The sequence below is a fragment of the Augochlora pura genome, chromosome 5, assembly GCF_028453695.1.
Source record: "Augochlora pura isolate Apur16 chromosome 5, APUR_v2.2.1, whole genome shotgun sequence".
Classification (NCBI taxonomy): Eukaryota; Metazoa; Arthropoda; class Insecta; order Hymenoptera; family Halictidae; genus Augochlora; species Augochlora pura.
This window is the reverse complement of record NC_135776.1, coordinates 17,412,806-17,434,331: the sequence shown is the minus strand read 5'-3', so window position 1 is coordinate 17,434,331 and position 21,526 is coordinate 17,412,806. Positions and strand designations below refer to the sequence as shown.

Below are 21,526 nucleotides of genomic sequence, written 5' to 3'. Positions count from 1 at the left end.
TTATACGAGTACAATGCGCCCGGCTGCCCATCGATTCGGGAGAATTCGCACGACTGTATCTGCGGGTGCGCTCGTATCGAAACGCCCGAAACATTTCCCTTTCTTTCGCGTCTCTTCGTTTTCTCCTCTGTTTCCTTGGTTTTGTTCACCGATGACCGTTTCAGTTCGATGGTATCGGCGCCCGTTCCATTTCCAACTTGTAAATATTTCATAGAGCGAGCATAGGGCTGTTCGCGTGTTTTCACGCACGTTTATCGCACGCGCGACTTCTGCCGCGTTCGTGCAGCGTTCCGCGTGCGAACGTATGTACGTATCTGCATATCGAACGAAACGAACAATAGTTACCGTACGCGGTCGGGTGACGGGAAAAAACGGAGAAGACAGCCGGCAGTTCCTCCGAAAAACTTGCCGATCCTGTACGGTTCTCGTCCCTCTCGTTTCGGGTCCCGTCGCGGTTCGCACGCGTCCGATCCGTCGCGAGCGAACGTACGAACGAAAGGGAGATACGCGACTGTTTTGCGTTGCAAAATAAGGGAATGAAAATTGTAGAGTTGAAATTATACTTTCGAGAAATGGTGGAATGCGCAAGCAGTAGCCACCATGCCACCTGGGTGTATTTTCCTTCTCGGAAGATGGTAACGGTGCGCGACCATGGTAGATCGAGCGTGTAACTAATGCCAGTTTCTTCTAGTATAAACTGCATACCGAATGTCCTCGAACTCTCGGCAAGAAGAACTCTCGCGCGTCTTCCGCTCTGCCCTTCCGATCGTCCTATCTCGACGTTAATTGCACGACCGTATAATAATATCGAATAGAATCGTTCGAAGATAACGTTCAAATTGCGCTGGAATCGATTCAGTTTAAACACCGCTAACGCGATACCCGTGTTTCGATTCGATCGACAACCGTGCAAACGAACCGAACCATCTGCCGCCACGATGTCGGCATATCTATCCATCGCGTACGGACTATCGAGAATCTATCTCGCCCAACAGCTTCATTATCTTTATTTGTCAACGGTAGTGCGATACGGAAGACCTGTTCCGATCAGCCGAATCGTTTGTCCGCTTATTACCCTCCCACCCCATGCACTCGCACGTTGGAATTGCTTTGTATTTATCCGGCAAGAAGGGACCGTTTGCGAAGCTTCGTCAAAGTTGCATCGCCTCTCGGTTTCGTGCAACTTGGAATACATTCATCGTATCTTCGGGTCCCGGTATATGGGATATAATACGATGAACCGGTATGAATATTCATCGAAACTCCTGTAACAACTGCATTAATCGCAAACCCGGGTTGCACATGAAACAACTATGCACGGTGTCTATTAATAATGTTCCCTTGTTACCCGTCGCCGTTGTTGCTTCGCGCATTAAGAATCTTATCTAATGATCGTTAATTTCCTCTCGATATCGTTTTCCATCGCGGAACCCCTGCCGGCGGTCCAGCGGAACGGAAGACGACGGAAAACAAAATGAAACAAGACGAAACAGACCGAAATGAAAGCAAACCGAACGAAACGATGGGAAAACGGCTCTCGGATGGATCGATGTACAATCGCGATGGAGCATCGCGGATGAACGGAATCGTGCCGCGAGATTCGAATGTACGCCGAGAGGCTCGCACGGATTAGCCGGATTCGCGAAAAACCGACGGAACCGGGACGGGAGAAAGAAACGAAAAAGGGGGGGTGGAAACGAAATATCGCGAGCCGCGGGACCACCGTGTCCGGCGGACAGGTATTTATGACGAAAAGGGTTCGCGATCTGATTTCTGTCACTAACGCAACGGTGGTGCAGACTCTGCTCTCCGATTGGTCCCAGTGATCTGTGACGTCACCACGCCGGCCTATGTATAAGGTGAAGCACGCGGAGCGCCAGTTCATCGTTGTCCGTCACGTCGAGAAGGTCTTACCTTTGAACCACTTGAACGTTCCGTTCCGTGAACCGAAGAGACTCGTCTTCGTTTCGAGTCGATCGCTCGAGCTAACGACCTGGTTGAAACGAACATTTTCCGTCTACCTGAGGAAGGTAGGAGATATTACCGCATATTTTTCTTTTGCTGTCAACACTTTGTCAGGATGCCGTCTAACACTATGCCGATTTGCTCCGTGACAGTAGCGCCTGACACTTGAACCTCGATACCAACTGCGAACGCGAACGCTAGAAACGATCCCGTCGGCTTTGGGGCGACCCTCGGCTATCCCCCTTTTCACACGTACTGCCTCCGATACTCATTTGCGCGTCGCATAGGACAGATAGACCGATGTACGGACAGACGCGAAGAGGAAACGCGCGACCGGTATCGTTCCTCCGAATCGGCGAACGGGAACTTTGAAGCGACGGGTGACAGCGCGCTCGCGCATGCTCGACTGTTTTAATTTCCTCGCAGCTTCTCGTCTTCGGAAAGTATCGTATCGTATCGTACTTTCGTAAATTCTAGCACACATTCTGTTCGCGTACGTGTCCGTCCTTGAAGACCAACTGCACCGCGCATACTTTTCTCTAAAACAGATACATCTCGCACGGATGATGCGCGCGTACATGTATTCCGTGCATTTTCCACAAAAGGTAAAGTTCCTTCGTAACAATAGGGTATCGTCGTGTAGCGTATTATCGGCGCACAATATACTCGTCGTGCTGGGTACTGAAACGCTCGCTCCGAACGACCGCGAACGAGGTACATTTTAACGGGCCGGGTTGTAATGCCGGGAAAACCCACTTGCATCCGTTCGCCGCGTACGGTGTACGGTACAACAGTTTTCCGCTGGATACGTTCCGGACAAGCATAACATTGACTGGGCGTAGAGCAGAGGCGCGGACGCACAGAACAGTTTCGAGGCTGCAGGGTGGAACGCGGCCGAAACCGGCACGAACTTGGAAAAATAGTCTTCGGCGCGGCGTCAAAGGGAATTCGGCCGTTTCGTTACCGTGATCAAGCGTCGCGTTAATTTCCTCGGACAGAACCGAGCCGGCCGCCCCTGGGAACGTAAACTTTCGTTTCGAATTGTCCGTTCCCCCTCGGGATAATTGAATGGCCGGTGCACTTCCTTCGCGGCCGGCGCTCGCCGCCCTTCTTGCCAGGGGAACGTTCATCGAATTAAACATTCGCGCAATATAATAGTCCGGGGTCGTTCCTACGATTAATTCACACGAGAGTTCGCCGGTGTTGGTCGGCGAAATTTTCGACCAGCGGTTTACACCTACGCGACAGTCTGGTCGCGACTTCGAACAGAGAGGGTGTATAAGGTCTTCCAGCTGGGCTAGAGAAGATACCGTAGGAGGCAGAGCCAGAGATTGGTACGATGACGTTCGCAGGTTTTTAATCGCGGTTCGGCGAGCAACCGAGCCCTGCCCGGAATATTCCCCCCGTTTGCAATTACAAATGATTTGTCCGCGTGCAAAGCCGCCGCCGTTGCGACGCATCGGATATTGTACAGCGTCGGAAGAACCGGGGGATCGCTAAAGAGGCGCGCGGCGCGGCGGGATCGTTACATCTTGATTTCCTAGATAATCAGTCGACTGTACCCCTCGTTTCTCCTTTATTCTTCCGTCTTCCCTTTGGCTCGTTTAATCATTTCCCCGCGTTGCCTTCCTTCGGCGTTCGCCCCGCAGCTTTCGCCGTTTCTATCTTCGGGCGACGGCGAGAAAGAAACAACGAGCGCGCGTCGCGCGTCCGGGACGCGAGTCCGAGGTAACTGATTCCACCTTCGCGTATTCCTTATCGTAAATACAATGGGCGGCAGACGGTATCGCGTCGAGATCGTTCCTGCATCGCCGCCATCAACCCTCGGATATTCTTAATTAAAAAGTTCCGCGATGCAATTACCACGACCGCAACATCGGAATCAATTACAACGATAAAACCTAACCGAGTTTATTCGAGCGAGGCTTGTAAAAAATGCAACCGAACTTCCCACTCGAATGCAACCCCGAGGAAATTCTTCGTCCCGGTTCGCCAGGCTCCTGTAGTCTGTCGCGCGACTCGGTCTGCCATATGTTAGCTCGTACTACTGACTGCGAGTGACGGACCGACCACGATTAGTTCCCTTCACAGTGGAAAATGGCCGCAGGCGTCCGACGTATCCACTCGTCAGATCATTTTTATTAATTACAATCATTTATATTTATTACACTTTATACTTCGTTCTTCGAGATCGCTGTTGTCGCTCGTAACCAACGAATTCTCCCATTGCCGGTTAACCGGCAGCTAATCCCTCCGTAATTGGACACTTCTCTGTTATTCCGCGAACTTGATCGAGACTATTTGCTCGCTAGGGAATACCTTGAACGAGGCCCGCCACCCGACACCCGCGCCGCGATCGCGATCTTTATAATTGTTTCGAAAACGATCTATTACCGGCTTAGCGGTTCCTCGGCGAACGGGTGTAAAGATCACGGGACTCGGGATCCAGTTCGTCAACCAATCCGTGGCCCCCCCGGTGTTTCCCGGACAAATAATTACGAACCGCGCGCGCTGAGATAATACATCGGAAATCCTTCTGCCGAGCCAGCAGGTTCGTCGCCGGGATATCCATTCACGATGATTACTCGTGGTACGTTCCAAGGCAACCTTTTCTCGGATTATCGAGTAACAGACAGAAGAAACAGAGATATGCATCGGGAAATCCACGAGGCGAATTCGTTCCGATTTATTCGCGTATTCGAAGCAGTCCTCTCTCATTCTCATGGCTGTTTTCCTTAGGCGTTTCCGAGATTACGCGGACGGGCTTGTTTCTGCGGCGGTACAACGCGGCGGACCTTTCCGCGAGCGAAATCTGCGAGGGGGGCACGCGGCTTTGGAAAAATTAACGATCGCCTTGAGGGGCTCCTCCGTCGGGCAGGTGGGGCGAGGCAGAGTCACCTATTGAGGATCGCGCGGCAATTTGCAACTATAATACTCATTTGAAAGCGTCAAGAAGTTTTCCTTTACTCGTGCATCCATTTTCGCGCTCGAATTAATAGAGTTAACACGCGATAGTTCTCTTTGCTTCGCTCTCTCCCGTGTCGCCCTCTCCCCTTTTCCTCTATTGAAATACTTTTATGCCGTGTAATCGACTGAATTTTTCGGAGAACGGGCACCGCGGTGCTGGCCGGGACGTTTCGAAACGCGGTTTCGTCGCGCGTCGGAATAATAACCGCGCGAGCCCGCCCTGCTATTTAATCTCGAACTTATTCTTCTCGCGAACAAGATCGGCGCCGGGGCGACGTTTTTTTTGATGGGATCTCCTTTTTCTCACGTTTATCCGTGCACGATCCGACACGCGTCATCTGATATCTGATGTACGACGTATCTGACGTACAACACGGCTGACACGCGACATATCATGCTCCGACGGGGCGCGCGTTGGTTCTGTTGGAATTGTTGTACCGTTTAACTGTTGCGTCCCCGTCTCTCTATCTAGTCCATCTCTATTCCATTATTTTTGCCCCTTATTTATTCTACTCGTCGATATTTCTATTACATCATTAGTTTCGTACTATATTCTTTCGATATTGTTATTATGTTTGTGTTCTTTATTGTATTCGCATTGATGTCTCTCTTACTTTTTACTAATTTATTATTATCATTATTATTATCATTATTATTATTATGTTTCTTTGTTCTATATTTTTGTAACTCTTTTACTATGGAGAACATCCGTGACGGAAGGGTTCATAAGCTAAATTAAAGGAATGTGTAAATGTTTTACAGAAGTTTTTAGTTTTGACAACGTTCAACTCTATGGAAATTCAAGGAGGAATTGAATTTGCTATTAAAAATGCAAGATCTATTAAATACGAATATTATTAATTTCTTCTAAATCGAAATGAGATTTAATTCTTCTGTTAACAAAGTCTAAAACCGAGAATGAATAAATGCAGTACAGGAAAGTGAAACTGTCAGTCTCTAATCGGGAAATGATTAAGATCTAATAAATGCCAACTAATACAGGGTGGAAGAGATCGTAGTGCAATGGGTTAATTTCTTAAAGCTGAACCAAATAATTTGATTTTTTAGCAAACGTTAGAGAGACTAAGTTCGCTGTACAATAAATAAAATTCAACCCCTTTGCCGAGATTTCTAGTAACAAGCTGTTAAGTACGAATGTTCATTTGTCCCTTTAAATATGAATCAATTTTTATTCTCTTGTCAGCAATATTTAAATATTCAAGCAGATGCGTGCACACGATAAATAAAATATTCCCTTTTCTTTTAAGAATTCAGTGCGATGGAAAAAACATCGAATTACAGCAATTGTAAATAAAATGGTTAATTAAATAAAGTGTTTAATTTTGCTATTACCTGGATGAAATAAAATGTAAAAAGAACTTTCGTTTTTCCACATCTTTGTACATTCCTAATAATAGCAGAATTAAAAGGAGGAAGTATTTTATCGCAAAACTTGTTAAAAAATCAAGTTATTTAGAACAGTTTTGAAAAAGTAACGCCGCGTTAAAAGGATGCGTGGACACTTCTGCTCCTTACCGTATTCGCAAATACGGAGCCCCTTTTTCAGGGACGTCCTCGATTACACTGGCGCGTTTGCTTTAACGTCGCCGTTATTACAAAGGGTTGTCCCGCATACGTACACAGATAAATGATTAAATTATTGTTATGCGCGATGATCGCGGAACCCGTGGAAGGCGATTATCAATTGCAATTCAGTTTCGCAACAGCGACGTTACCTCGTAAAAAAGAAATCGCGGTTAAAGTATCGTTCACGGTAAAAAGGAGCCGCTCTCGAATCGGATTAATACAACTTCGACGCGTAGAATACGAGCGGGTATCGTCGACAGGTGCGTGGACGCGTCCACGTAATTACGCGAAACTTCGCAAACAACGTTTGTCGAACAAAGAGAACAGTTTAACTCGTCTCCTTTCGCGGCGGAAACCCACCCGAAATCACGCGTCCCACGTATCCGCCAACTCGAACGAGCATTAGTCGGTTCGTCTCGTCATGCGAGCGCAGAGAACACGATGGGGTCTCGCGAGGGCACGTACTGGCGAACGTAGGAGAGGCAGCGCGATGAAATCTGATGTGTGACACACCCCTTGTCACAATTTCCTTTCCGTTGGAAGGTCGCGCGAGAAGAACGTGGCAAGTGGTCGTGGATGCCTCGGAGCTGTTTGGCCCGTTTACGTTATCCAAAACGTGTTTGCACTGTCCAATGTAGCGCGGACCCCTTCGTCCTCCGGGACGAGCCTCCGAGCCTCCCCTCCCTCCCCCCCCTCGGTCGTTCCTTTTACCGTTCGCAGCGGCGGCGAGTCGTTTCAGGGGGTTAATTTAAAATCGTTTCACCGACTCGAAATAATCAGGGATATCGGAGAAGTGGGCGGGGAGACGATCCCGAGCAATTCTTAATAACAGCCGGAGCTCCTGTAATCCGTAAAATCGTCGCATCAGCGTCTCGGGGCATTACCGGCGACAAACTCTCGCTCGTCGTGAAAGCCATTGGGAAACACCGTCGGGCGTAACACCATCGGGGAAAGTCGGAACGACTGGCGCGCGTGCCAACGGTTCGCAATTAGAACACACAGAACCCCCCCGGCGAGATGCCGCGCGAGCCGCGTCCGTGATCGCCATAAACCGCGCGATTCGCGCAGCCTCTGCCGCGACGTTGCTCGACGGATCGTGGCGAATCTGGCTGTAAACTTTCCAATTTTCTCGCCTCCCTGCGAAACGTCCGGCAAAGAACGATCCTCTTTCCGGGAAACGAAGACGATGATCGGGACAGGATCCGCGCGGCAGTTCATTCGCTTCGTTAACGTTCATTGGTATGGAGACTGGAAGAGAACCGGGCGCGTGCAAAGCCCGTTAGAATGTAACCAGTTACGAAAAGTTACCGGACACACGGTGGTTTCTACATCGTTCCCCGATCGTAGATCTAATTTTCAACGCGACAGAATCGCGCTTTGAAATTACAGAATCCTGTGACACGTCAGGGACACGCGATACGCGACACGCGATACGACAGTGGCACCCGAACACCGATTAACGGAGGAATCTCGTTTTCCGAGCGGAGTCCTCGCGCGCGCACACCATCCGCGCGAAAACGTACACGTGTGCCATAAAATTCCCGTTCCTTCTCGCCCGGAGGAATCTCGACGAATCGCGGGACGCGGTTCGTCGCGCTTTTCGCCGATTAGACACCGGAGAAAAAGAAACCGAAGGAGCGTGAAACAATCGGGATCCCGGTTGGCTTTCGCGCGGGAAAGTTGCTTGGCCGTGCGTCACGATAAGGCGAACGGTATCTAAAACGTAACGGTATCGTACGTTTCCCGGTAAACTCGGCGATATATATTCGCGGACAATATTCAGCGCGTCGCGCCTCGCACGTACCGACCATATTCAAGGGAACACGAAACAATAAGCCGACTCCGCGATGATACCAGCACACCGGCACACACAACGTTTCTGTTTCCGCGCAAATTTCTCGTCGGCGTTAACGCTGTCGGTCGTCGGTTCCGCGTTGGCGTAACCCTAAGGGGGCAGCGCGTTGCCACCGCGATCAAAGGTTTTAGGTCACGGGATGCAACAGGGATTCGAGCGATTCAACGGAACATATAACGCGAGCAGCGGCGGCTTTTCTCGGGCGGATCAATTTTTCGACGGGCGGCCGGGAGGCGAGCGCGCGAGATCGCGTTTTACGCGCGCCGACGAGGAAACCTGTTGTCGATTATTAGGAGGACTCGCGGAAGGCGGAACGGGTGTTGGCCGTGTAAACACGCGGAAAGAAAAACACCGCGAGTCAACCCCGAGGAATCATCGGGATACCATCGGAGAGCCGGTTCCGTTAATACTCGACTGGTTCACCCGTTGTTTTCTTGCGGACGAAAGAAAAAAAAAAGCGGACGCGCGCGCGCGCGCGCCGTAGGTATGGGTATTGACATTTTTATCGGCGACGTAAAGTCTTTACAGAAGAACGCGGTAAAAAGTTATGTGTTACCTGTTGTTATATTAGTCGCGGTTGTACTTTAAAAGGTTCTAAATTGAGTGCGCGCGCGCGCGTGCGTACACCTCGCGAGCACGTAGGCGCGCGTATGCAACACATTCAATGGCTTATCGTTCGTTGAACGTTTTACAGACGCGGCTCTTCTTTTTCTTTTTTTTCAATAACGGCGCTCACCCTTGCAACATTGCCGTCCTTAGTTGCGCTTCTTTTATTCAGGATCGTGTTTTCCGTTACGAGAGACGGGCGTCCCGATGCGAGAACGCGGAGAGCTCGAGTTCGAGGCTCGCCCGTGCAAATTATAGCGCGCGGTCGCCCGGTAATCGGTTAGGTTTCGAGGAGAGGAAGACGGCAAAGTAATCGAGCACTCGGACGGTTGACCGAGTCGTGCCGCTGCCTACAACAAACGATACAACGATTTAACAAACACCGAAGCAATCAAGCTCGACACCGCTCGACACCGCTCGACGCGGCTCGACGCGATTCTACGTCGACGACTTTGCAATTTACCGCGCGCAATTTATCGTTTACTCGATTAGCTTAGTTACCATCTTTCCAGGGGTTGGTATTTCCTTAGAAAGTTGGAGCTCGGCCGGCGAGGGCGAGGCGTCGAAGCCGGCCCCCGGTCGACCGAATTGCCGATATCAAATAAAAGCCGTGGAAGCGGGGGCGATTGGACCTAACGATCCCCAGCCTCGTCCTCGGACGAATATATAAGCGATAGAGGAACCGCAAAATAACTGTTTCTTCATTCGCGGTTGATCTATCGATCACGCGACGTCTTAGCATATTTCAGAATTCGGTGTAAATGAAACGAAATTTTTAATTCAATCGATTAATCGATCAATTGATAAATCGAAAAATTCGATGACTAAAACGATTAATCGTCATTAATCGTCATTGACGATTAATATAATTAATCGATAAAACTAATTTTTAATATCTGACTAAATAAAATTAATTGTCAAAAAATCGGCGTCTGATTTGATCGACAGATAAAATGAATCTTGTCAGTCGCTTCTGATAGAAAATCGGCAATTACATAAATTAGATTGATAAAGTATACCATTGTAGCCTGCAATTTAATTAATTTGTTTGAGTAACTTTATCGATCGATAGGATAGACCTTTGTTACAGTGAGAGAATAATAATGCAGTCGCACAGGGACGAATCAAATGCAAACACTAGAAACTAAGCGCTTAGGTATAAAACTCAAGAAAGAAGAGAAATGGAATTTAATTTGATATGTGAGCAAAATTGTGATGTTTAAATTTTATTAAACTTTTTAAACGGTTCAGACGGTTTAAAAATCCATGGTTTGCTCTACACGATTCTCCCAAACATGAGAAAATTTATGCGATCGTCGAGGTTTGGATAATTTCTATTATTATATTTTCAGTCGACGAAATCGATCGTCCACTTTTCCACGATTAATTTTTCAAATTGCACGCGTTAATCAAATAACCAAAGTTTGATCGACCAATTCTCAATTTTGACGCGTTGAATATTTGAGAGTACACAATGTAGCCGACAGCGGAACAGTAGACGGGTTTCGAAAAGAGAATCTCTTGTGACGAAAGTTTGCGTTTCGTCGAGAAAAGAATTCCGGAAATTAAAACGGAGAAGAATCCGACTATTAATCGGAATTAACGACTAATGCGGAGATCTGATCGTTAATAGCGATTGACGACCGAAGTAGGAATTTAATCGTTAATTGCAATAATCGTTACGCGTTGATTAAATTTTCGCCCTACTCTGGAAAGCGACACCGAAAAGCGATAAAATATTCAATCTCACAAGCGTCCTTTAAAGTTTCATTTTAATATTGGGCTTACTAGAATACATGGTATACAGTCAATAGTATTAAAATTCAGTATTAAAATCACTTTTCTCCATAGAGTGAGCATAGAAATTCACTATAACACTATATATGTCATTCAGAGTATTGTCAAATAATATTAAGTTAGTTCTAAAAAATTTGCAAATTGAAACATTGAAGCTTTAAGTTGTCAATCCGTTCTTAATTTGATGACAATTTCTTGTTCATTAGTGGCAAATCAGTCGTGTAATTATATTTTCCTTTAAAAAAAGTTATTAAATAATAGATTCAATAACTTAGCCTTTGTTAATAAGATCGCATAATACGAGCCGTTTATTTTGCAAGTGACCAAAGTCCGTTTACCACTTTTTCTTATTAATTGCAGTAACATAATGTACCGTTCGATTAAAAGTTGCTTTCATAGAAATAGCAAATTTGAATCTGTCAGATTTACGTATTAGACATTTTATTATTAAACGTGAACCCTGAGATATTTCAATTTCAGCACAAATGGACTGGGGGTCGCTTCCGAAATAGACGGTCCATATAAAACATCGAAAAGTTCCGCATAAATATTCATGATTTCGGCGAGAAAATGCATTTTTTACTACCTTTGGGTAATTTCTGCGCCACGGCGGCGTCCGATACGGGGCGAGAAAAAAAAAGGTATCGATTCTTGGACGGCGCATAGGACATTCTCGTTAAGGACTCGCGCACCGTTGACGATTGTCCTATCGCACGGGATCGCCGGGACACCAGAACGAGCTCTGAAACTTCTGCACGTAGGTGACGCTATAACGAAAACCGCCGCGCGGATTCCCGTTGACCACGCAGTCGATGTTCGAGCTGCTCTTGTAAAGCGTCAACGGCGGACCCCCTTGGCCGCAAGGCGGATAGACGAGCACCTTCTTCAAATGAACCTTATCTCGGCCATATTCCGGTTTCACGACTCTCCGACCGTCCGGATCGCCGAACGGATTCCTACCGATCGTTCCGTTCGTTTTTCGGGCGACGAACGGCTGCCGGAACGATCGGTCGTCGCAGCGATTCGCGAGACGGCGCTCGTTCGGGCAGGTTTCGATCGCGGTCCGCCGATTCGCACGGGATTCGAACAAACGGGATCCCGTGGGCGCGGGCGCGCGAGTCACCGCTATCGACGCACACTTCCGACACCTCGTCGGCGTTTCTAATTGCCCCGTCGGATCGTTCGCGGTGAAATCGGGGCGAAATGCCGCGCGACAGAAACGGCATCTGCAACAGGTTGCATCCGATTCGCTTGTCACCGTTTCCCGGACCCTTTCTAGGTAAGAACACGAATCGAACCGCTGCACCGTCAAACGAGCGTATTCGGAGCGCGTCGCTTGCTCGCAGCTCCTCGCTCGACTCGTTTCCAAAGGGATCCTTTCCGCCGTCCCGTCATCGATTCGATTGCCGTATCGATCGCCGGGACGACGGTCGAGCTCCGCGGCGGAGCGACGAGGATTCTCGACACAATGTCCCGCCGCAGTTTCGGTATCCGTTACGCGCCAGCAATCGAATCGTTCTCGTTCACGTTTGCGTCGAGTGTTTGCAAGTTTATACGGATCTCGTTCTCCTTGCGCCACGGTCCCCTCTCGCGCCGCTCCACCCCGCTCTCTCTCGTTTCCGTAGTCGCGGACGCGACGGTGTCTGTGGCTGCGTCGCGCGTTTACCCGCTCCCTGAAAGTTAGGGTTTGTACGTCCGGCGATTCAGAGTTCTCCTCTCTCTCTATCTCTCTCTCTCTCTTCGTAAAAGCATACCTCGCCGGCGTTCTCGTTTCGCAGCACTCGTTCAACAATCTTTCGCATTCGAGGATCTCCGAGCTGTTAAGATCGTCCGCGATCGGAAATAATACACCGTGCTCGTTATTTAGAATGGAGCCGGACGAGCTCTTTGCTTCTATCGCGGAAGAAAAGATGGCGAACAGCGGCGAAGAAGACGCGTTCCCTTCGCGATTCGTTTCCGGTCGACCGCAGCCAGCATTTGTTCCTCGCAGTCGGTCTATGCCCGTCTCGGACCAACCCTCGCCGATTCGAGGGTCCGCCGACGCGGTAATTTCGCCCGGGTGCCGCGGAGGGACCTTCTCCGAGCGTCCAGGGCACTCGAACCTGCAATTCCGTCTGGAGCCGTCGGCGTTCCTCCCGTCGACTTTGCCGCCGACGTCCCGCCGAAACGCTCTCTCGAGGTTCTTAAAGTAATTCAACAGATCCGTCGGGTTCAAGGCTCGCTCGTCGTCGACGGACGCGTCCGCGCGCGGAACCTCGTCTTCGGCGTCCGCGGGATTCATGCCGCGCCGAAACAAACACGATCGATTTGTTCATTGAAACGGGCACACGATTAATTTAACAGCATTGCGCGCGGGGAACTCTGCTGGATCGGGTGAGGTTAAAACGACGCGATGACAACGACCGAACCACGCCGTTCGGAAAAGTTTGTGTAATCGATAATCGTCGTTTAAACAATTCGCCGCGTACGGTAGCGCGTGGATGCTCGAGATCGGAACGAGGTTAACTGTTCCGCGACTATTTCCATAATACGATAGGACTCGCCGCGTTTCGAAGGATCCTCGAAGACGCATCGAAATCGCCCGCGAGACCCCGCGCGCGCAATCTGCGGGACGGTTTTTATCGGATAAAGCTGCACGTTTCTGCATAAACGAGGCGATAGAAGAGCATCATCTATACCTTGCGCGAGAAGCAAGGTGAACATTATTATTATTAGCCGATCAAATATCCTCGCGATCCATACCGCTCTTAAACGACGCGAGTCGCCCGTTCCGCAAGAAGATACATCGTGACATTTATCATGGATGCGAATTCAAGGTTCAACAGCGAATGAAACCACAACAGAAACCCGTCCGTTCTTTTCCTTCGCTTTTGTTGCGATAACATCGAGAAACAGACGTTCCGTTGATCGCCGCGTTTCACCGCCACTTCGATAATCGATACCGCGAAAGGTCACTGAAAAAGCCGCGGTGTTCGTTGAAAATCAGCAAAGTCCAATTAGCGAAAGCATGTTAAAACAAATTATCGGCGCACTCGTTACCGTACCGTAGGGTTCGAGGACGCGTTCGTTTCGACGACGGAACCGTGCGGAACGCGCGCGCGCGTCGCGGTCGCTGCCTCCGATCGCGGTTCGAGCCGAAGTCGCCTGGTTAAAGATAAACGTAAAGTTAAAGCTAAAGGTAAGAGTAAAACTAAAAGTAAAGGTAAAGGTAAAGGTCAGCGGCGATCGTGTTCCGTAAGGCGGACAGGCGGCGTTCCCTCAAACAGCTCTGCGCAAAAGATTGATTGCCGTCGCGAAGAGAAAAGCAAACGATTCGGAACCGTTCCGAGGCGCTTTTTACGACGCTCCCACTCGCCTTTCCCCGCCTTTGCAGTCGCATTATGCGAATCGTATCGCTATTCGCTGTACGATAAACCGGCCGATGTTTCTTTCATTCTCGTATCTCGGCGCGATTGCGAATACTCGGCGTCGTCGTGATGGCAATCGCGTGTTATCAACGCGTTCCTTTTCGTCTCGCCTCGTCTTATTTCGCTTTGTCTTACTTCTCCTCGTCTTATTTCGCCTCGTTTTGCCCCGTCTAGTTTCTCCTTGGTCGAACGTTTCCGTGCGAGCGAACGAACGATTCGTCGCGTCCCGGCTCGACTCGCTTAGAAAAAGGTTTTCCAGATGCGGATCATCGATTTTAAGAGAAATTGTAGGGAGGAGCAGAGAGAGGAGGCTTGTTTCCAACGATTACACGAGCGACCGATCCGTGAAGAAAAGCTAGCTCGCCGCAGAATCTATAGGACGGCCGGCTGAGCCAACCCTACTGCCTACTACTTCCCTTGTCTTCCCGCCGCTACCGTGGCCGTGCCGAGCACAGCCAATCCACCTTGCGACTACTTTTCCCCTGTCGTCGGTCGCTGTTTATATCAGTCGTGCCGGCCGCTGGGAGGGTAATTTCGTTTAGTCGACGTCAACCGACCAGCTGACCTCGACGAGCGATGCCTTTGCTTTTGCAACCCCTGCATTTTTGCTCGCAAGTTCGTTGATACCTTGATACGTTGACGCGCGCTCCCTTTACGATTCGTCCGTACGATCGCCAACCGATCGAGACGGTTCGTCGGTCGTTCGAGTATGTAAAATCGAACGAGTCGTTTTTTTTCGTCTCGGAGGAACACCGCCGGAACGGCAATTGCCTGTCAACGACACTCCTCGGTGGACTCCGCCGTTAGGAGATTTTATTCCATGCCGTAGCTTTATGTATGTTTTATTAGTATTTGTTTAACACTAGAACTATCTGAACTGGTGTATATTGTTTTATAAGTATGACAAGATACGATATTTATTATAACACGTGTTTCAATAAAGAAATTTAAATTTCTATATTATCATAGCATCAATAATTGCAAAAAAGATTAAAAACACGTAATTTTGACTAATACAATAGTTCTAGTGTTAACAAGCAAGGACAAGCAAAGTACTAGCCCCCGCACTTTTTCGCATTTCTCATTTCAAGCACGTATTACAATAAGAATGTAGAAGTCTGAAAATAAATTCGCTCTTGCCACTCTTATAAAATGAGCACTTCGGTCACAGTTAGACTTCAATTTTTAGCGTTGCACGACATTCGACGTGGTTCGTCGCGACATTTAAACTTACAAAGCGTTGCACGACGTCACCTAGCCCGGAGGAACAAAGATTGTTGACCCTCTTTCCCCTCGATTACATCGGAGTGGTTCGTTTCGAAATTCAACAATTGAACGGGGAGAAAGAAAAGTCTCCGGCTTCGAACCGGACGAGAAATCTTCGATAAAACGGCGGGGACAGTTCCGAAATCAAACCCGGGCGAGTGGATGGCCGAACGACTGCAAATATGCTACGAAATTGAGTTTCATTCGAATATTAAAAGGGGATGCGCGTATCGACATTTCGTTCGCGTTCATCGCCGATCCCGCTATCTCTCCGCATCCTCGGCGCTCCCATGTGTCGTCTACCGTATGTGGTATGTCCTATATTCTGTGTCCGATGTCGAACGGCGTATGCGTGTTGGATGACAATACGTGTATGATACCAAGTTCGGGACACGATGATACGGCTTTCTTCGCGCGAGGAACTGCAACGCGTTGCGACGCGCGGGTTTGCATCATGGCGGCGGATGAAAGGACAGTCAAGTTGTTTCGCCTTTGATTTGTAAATATGATGGACGGCATTTACGGAACGCATGGATTAAAATTATCAAATCTTGATTATTAAATTTTGATTATCAAAACTTGATTATCAAATCTTAACTATCAAATTTATTAGTTCCAACAAGCCTGCATTAATAACGCGTTTCTCTGTTGCAGGATGATCGTTCGTTCGTGTCTCTGTCTGCTGGCGACCATTGTATTTACGCTCGCCGATGACACCTCATCGAACAGTGTACTCTCCGTGAAGGGTGACCCCATGAGCTTCGAAGGAATGCGCGGGAATAAGAACTTGGCGTCTTCGGAGGACGCCGCAATCTCTAAACGAGCGCCTATGGGCTTTCAGGTAAAGTAAAATGAAAAGACGCGATAAGTGTCCACAGAAAGCGAGCCTATTAACCCTTAGTTCAATAAAAAAAATTGTCGACGTTGTTCTACAACCGGGCTACCCTTATTATAATAGTACAACGGTAACGAGTTATGATATAGTATATTACTGTTTCATATAATTATATAATACTGTCTTTTGTATAATTATTATAATATATAAACATTAATTTTTATTTATTTCATATTTATTATCGCAATGATATACTGTGTTTATTAATTGTCTGGAGAATTTTTACTACTCCCTACATTCCCTATTTTTTACACTTATTAAGATATTTGGGTCCCCCGGTTATTCAACAAACATGTATCTAACTTTATTGTTTTTAGTTTTAGCATTTTTCTAATAAGAAAATGATACAATTGATGTCTTCAGAATAGAAGGGTTATCTCATTCGACCACCCAAAACACTTAATCATCGTTCGTGTATTAACGTAGGAACTTAGATTATTATTCCATAATTTCTTCAAATATTCTTAAAGCTTAAAACAGTAAAAAAAATCAAGCTCGAGCGTAAAAGACCAAAGTTGTTGACCGCGTTAGTAAAAAAAGTACTTTGCCGACGGAAGGTTAACCGTTTCTCGTGAGAGTGCTAATAAAGAACTGCCTAAACGAGGGAAGAGGGGATTGTAACAGTGAGAGCAACTGGGAAAACGAAGTATATTAATAGAGATGGTCTAGAGAAGAATGAATAGAGGAAGAAAAGCGGAAACGAAGAGATAATTCCAGAGATACCGAGAATAAGAGAGATAGAAAGAGAAAGAGAGAGAATAAAGGGTAGTTGCAATGCAATAATATAAGTGAATCTAGATATAATGAAAAATACAAGTATACATGTTGTTCGATTTTAAATGTCGTTGACAAAATTTCTATGAATGGTTTGTTAAATGGATATGTATAATTTTGTTCGCATATTTAAGAACTGCTATTATGTATCATTTAAAACATAATCGTCATCTTAAATAATAGAGTATCTCCAATTATCATTTACTTTCTTGAACTCTTACAACTTGACAAAAAATAAAATAAAACAGAAAACAATAATTGGCAATAATAATAAAAGTAATAATAAAAATAGCAATAATAATAAGACTAAAAATAACAGTAATAAACAGCTCAAAAATATACAGAAAGATTATAAGAGTCTGCAGGTAAAGAAGAGAAGAGTATGAATATAAACTATTATAAGTAGAATAAATTAGGCTGAGTTAGCTTAGACTAGATTATTGTCAGATATGGGGAGGGATGAGTAATTACGAGAAGAAGAGGTATGGGGATAGGTTAAACAACATTTAGAAACGTAAGCAAATTTAATTCCCGCGTCGCGAGGCCGAAATTGAATAAATATACATATATTAATTATGATTCGTGTACCCGTATACAGGGCATGCGAGGCAAAAAGGACTCGATGGCGGACGACATCGAGCGCGATCTTGTCCAGGAAAGCGTCGACAAACGTGCACCCATGGGCTTTCAAGGTACGAGGGGAAAAAAGGACAGCCTAGGCTCCGACTTGGAGGATTCTTACGTCCCAAGCGACGCGTACGAAAAAAGAGCGTATTATAAACAGGATGAACATTATAAACGCGCACCCATGGGTTTTCAAGGGATGAGAGGCAAGAAGTCGCTGGAAGAGGTAAACGGCCACCATGCGTCTACATCGATCAACGAAATTACGTTACGTCGCTCTATCGCGATACGCTCTTGCGGGTCTAATCTTTCTCGTTCGTTTATCTTTGCCGCGATCCGTCCTCGAGCTGTTTGATTTCATTCCGCGTTACACCGCTGCAACGTTCCGACGGCCGATTGGTTTTAACAATACTTGTAACATGCAAACAGATCTTGAGCGAAATTGAGAAGAGGAACACGTTGGGATACCAGGACGCGAGAGACGCGGATTCGTACTTGTTCGATTACTCGGAAGACTACGACGCGAGGATACCGTCGTTGACGGTCGGGAGATTCCAGGAGGAGGACGCGCGCGACAGGAAGAACGAAATTCTAGGGGATTGGGAGAAGAGGGCACCGATGGGATTCCAAGGAATGAGAGGGAAGAAGGCGATCCTCGACGCTATAGAGCAGCTCGAGAAAAGGGCCCGTATGGCAGGTTTCCACGTTAGTATCGGTATACCACAATCCTTTCTATCATCCGCAGGCCATGCACGACGCACAGTGGTATTTTTTTCCAAAGAGATAGCCACGGTTTATGAAATACGATGTTTGTGAAAATCCTGTTTCCGAGGTTCCTGAAATTGAATATGATATCAGTATACTGCGGATCTTTGTGCGAGATAAAAGTTGTCTGTGTTAATTGACGACAATTTCTTATTTTAATAACAGCCATAAGTTACCAATAATTTAGCAATATTCTCAAATTCTTTTAACGTCTAATGTTTTGCACTTGACCTGCTTATTTACGTATTCATTCACAAGCTGTGTTTTTAACTTGGTCTTTACGAATATTAATTCTTACTCGATATTTAATAATCATATATTAAGAATGTGAAATTTAATAGGACCTTGTCGTTTTAAGAAACATCATAAAAATGAATACATTTGTTGATTCACCCTGTACACTTCTAAAATTGATTCTTGGCCTACTTTATGGGGGAAAGGTACCACTGTGCGACGCCACGATTGGATGCTATAATTAATGAAATACATTGCAGGGAATGCGCGGCAAAAAGGATTCGTTCGCAAGCTATATCGATTATCCGATCAATCCGTCCGAGTACGCCAAGAGAAGTACTGATTTTCATGAAAGAGACATTATCGAGTCGCTGAAGAGAGCACGAATGGGTTTTCACGGAATGAGAGGTAAAAGAGACGCGTCGCAGATTTACGGAGTCAGTTCGAGCTACCAAGGTGATGTCTGCTCCGCTGACTGTCGACACATTCTTATTTTCTTCTTCTCTTTGCTTCTCTCACGTTGGATCGTTTCGTTTTCCAGGAACAAACAACGATCGAGGAGACAAAGCGATCGCTTACGAGATCGCGAAACGATCGCCCTACAGATACGTCGGTGTTCGAGGCAAAAAGAATCCACGATGGGAGTTCCGCGGAAAATTCGTCGGTGTCAGAGGCAAGAAATCCTCTCTGTCGCAACACCGATCCGTCTTTTAAGGCGTTCGATGACGCATAGGACGCGAGGAATGAATGCGATCGAGAAATCGTCGATGTTGCTAGGTAAAAATTTCGAGATTATGGAAAATATTCCGAAAATTGTTCGAATCAGATGAAATGGGTGATTCCTGAGTTGCTGGATGTTATAATATAAATTTATAATCAATTTTGTAGTCATTGCTGAATTTCTTTAAAATTAGCTCACACGTGCGAGAAAAATAAATTTTGTCCGATAGATGATCTTGATAAAATATCCATGACATTTTCAATTTTCTAGGATATCCAAATGTGTATGAAAATCAAGTCCTTCTGGACTGAATTAAAATTTTGATACTTTTTCTAAGTATCTTAAATTTTTTTCTTAAAATGTCTAAGTCTTTCAGCCACAACTTCTATTTGAAAGTTTAGGCCTTTCATTATTAATGATATTTGTTTTGTTGAAAAATGTGTAGAAATGTGTAAGTTACGTCAGCACTCTGTTATAGAAAATAGAAATCGTAATATTATTAACTTTGAACTAAATAAAATTGTCCTAACACATTTTTCCATATCAGTAAAAATAGTACTTCAATGTGCAGAATAAGATAACCAGACCGCACGCTGATGCGATTGTCGTTCTAATGTACCAAACATGACTCATACAGGATATGATCAAAACTGTTCGAATCAATTTAAACGGGTAATTGAAATCATTTGAAGACACTTTTTCCGCAGTGAAAATGTTGCGGCTTCGTTTAACAAGTTATCAACGAAAAACACGGACCAATGAGAAACCAATACGACTGGCGCCACTTGAACGCGTCAAAATTCGTAGGTCGTAGCTGTCCATAGATTGGTCGTTATGTGTCATTAATAACTCGTTAACTACGTTTTAGACGACATTTTTGCTAAGGAAAAAGTCTTATCGAATCACCCATTTCATTCAATTCCAACATTTTTGGGACACCTTGTATCTAAGCACGTGAACGTCTACTTACAATAGGAAATTAAATAGGCTTTCCGCGCTTCTGTTTCAGATATTCCGATATCAGCGGATGTTGACGTTTCTCTTGGTAATGACAAACACGTAACGATAGCATAAAATTAGGTTTTGCGTTTCTTTCTTGTAATTTGTATTAACTTGTATTCGAAAGCGATCCACTTTACAACAAAACATAGGTGTAACGCGTTTACCGTGTTATAGTAATCGGTTTGGTTTCGTCGAGTTTCTAGTGTAGAAGGGTGTTCCTTATTTTAAAAACCGTTCGCGACCTTCAGAGAGCATCTAGTCGCGATGGGCACTGTTATTCATACTGTACTAATTGCGTTTTTGTAGCAAAGGTCAGAGTACGCTATGGTATAGAGTATAGAATATAGTATCGAATGTAAATAATAGTTACCTTCGATATCGGCCGTAAAAAAGCGGGTCTGTTCCTTTCCGTTACTGTACGATGTGTATGTATGTATGTATGTATATATGTATACGCTTGGAAGTTTTCCCCGATAATAAATACACGAGCGCTTCTTCGTTTTCGGGTTGTCGATTGTTTCGGTGGAACTGCAGTCAATCTGAAGCGTACAAAGCTATTACAAATATGAAAAATATAAAATCTGTATACGAGAATAAATGACAGAGCTGGCAATTCTATTTTTTCGTTGCGAGAATTGAATAAATAGAACGGTGAATCGATATGTATATACACGAATAATAAACGTTCTTGATAGAATAACGTACATTATGTTGTTTCGCTAATTTTCGTTGGCTGTATACTTTCTACGCAATCGACGTCGGAAAAAAAGAAGACGCAGAGAACAGACCAAAGAAAGAGTATCTGTTAGCCGTTGTCACGCGGATCTATTTTACGCAAGCGATATCGTGTAATCAATATAATACAAATAATATTGCAAAGTTGCTAGGCGCTAAGAAAGTGGATCGTACGCGAGTATCGCGCAACAAAACATTCGTCGTGTATACGTGGATTATATTATATAGTTTGGTATAGACTACTGTTCGATAGATACAATGTATGTCTGTTTTTCTGTGTATCTACTGTATGAGCTAATCAAATACATATCAATAAATGCAGCATA

At 45.9% G+C, this 21,526-nt stretch overlaps 2 protein-coding genes across 5 annotated transcripts in view; one reads left to right on the top strand and one right to left on the bottom strand.

The window, feature by feature from the left end:
* Window positions 1–21,526, bottom strand: part of LOC144469889 (putative sodium/potassium/calcium exchanger CG1090) — a 36,351-nt gene that overhangs the window by 14,576 nt on the left and 249 nt on the right. For 2 of the 3 annotated variants that reach the window (XM_078180601.1, XM_078180599.1), the window contains one exon: window positions 20,836–21,004. The gene's annotated coding sequence lies outside the window, so the exon portion shown is untranslated. Of the gene's footprint in view, window positions 1–20,835; window positions 21,044–21,526 lie in introns of those variants that run through there. The other variant, XM_078180602.1, reaches the window with a different exon arrangement.
* Window positions 1,867–21,521, top strand: Tk (tachykinin). Of its 2 annotated transcripts, none has more exons than XM_078180604.1 (7): window positions 1,867–2,030; window positions 16,105–16,291; window positions 17,718–17,969; window positions 18,173–18,448; window positions 19,003–19,150; window positions 19,284–19,519; window positions 20,473–21,521. In XM_078180604.1, the coding sequence occupies exons 2-6, from the start codon at window positions 16,106–16,108 to the stop codon at window positions 19,454–19,456; spliced, it is 1,035 nt and encodes a 344-aa protein (XP_078036730.1). In that variant the 5' UTR covers window positions 1,867–2,030; window position 16,105; the 3' UTR covers window positions 19,457–19,519; window positions 20,473–21,521. The 2 variants fall into 2 exon arrangements, with proteins under 2 accessions (XP_078036730.1, XP_078036729.1); XM_078180603.1 differs by having other exon boundaries at window positions 19,003–19,198.

What these genes read in the sequence shown, in the direction of transcription:
- Tk (XM_078180603.1), top strand. Translation starts at nt 16,106, where the DNA reads ATGATCGTTCGTTCGTGTCTCTGTCTGCTGGCGACCATTGTATTTACG. An exon ending in GAGCGCCTATGGGCTTTCAG is followed by an intron (nt 16,292 to 17,717) that starts GTAAAGTAAAAT and finishes ACCCGTATACAG; the next exon opens with GGCATGCGAGGCAAAAAGGA. An exon ending in CCCGTATGGCAGGTTTCCAC is followed by an intron (nt 18,449 to 19,002) that starts GTTAGTATCGGT and finishes AATACATTGCAG; the next exon opens with GGAATGCGCGGCAAAAAGGA.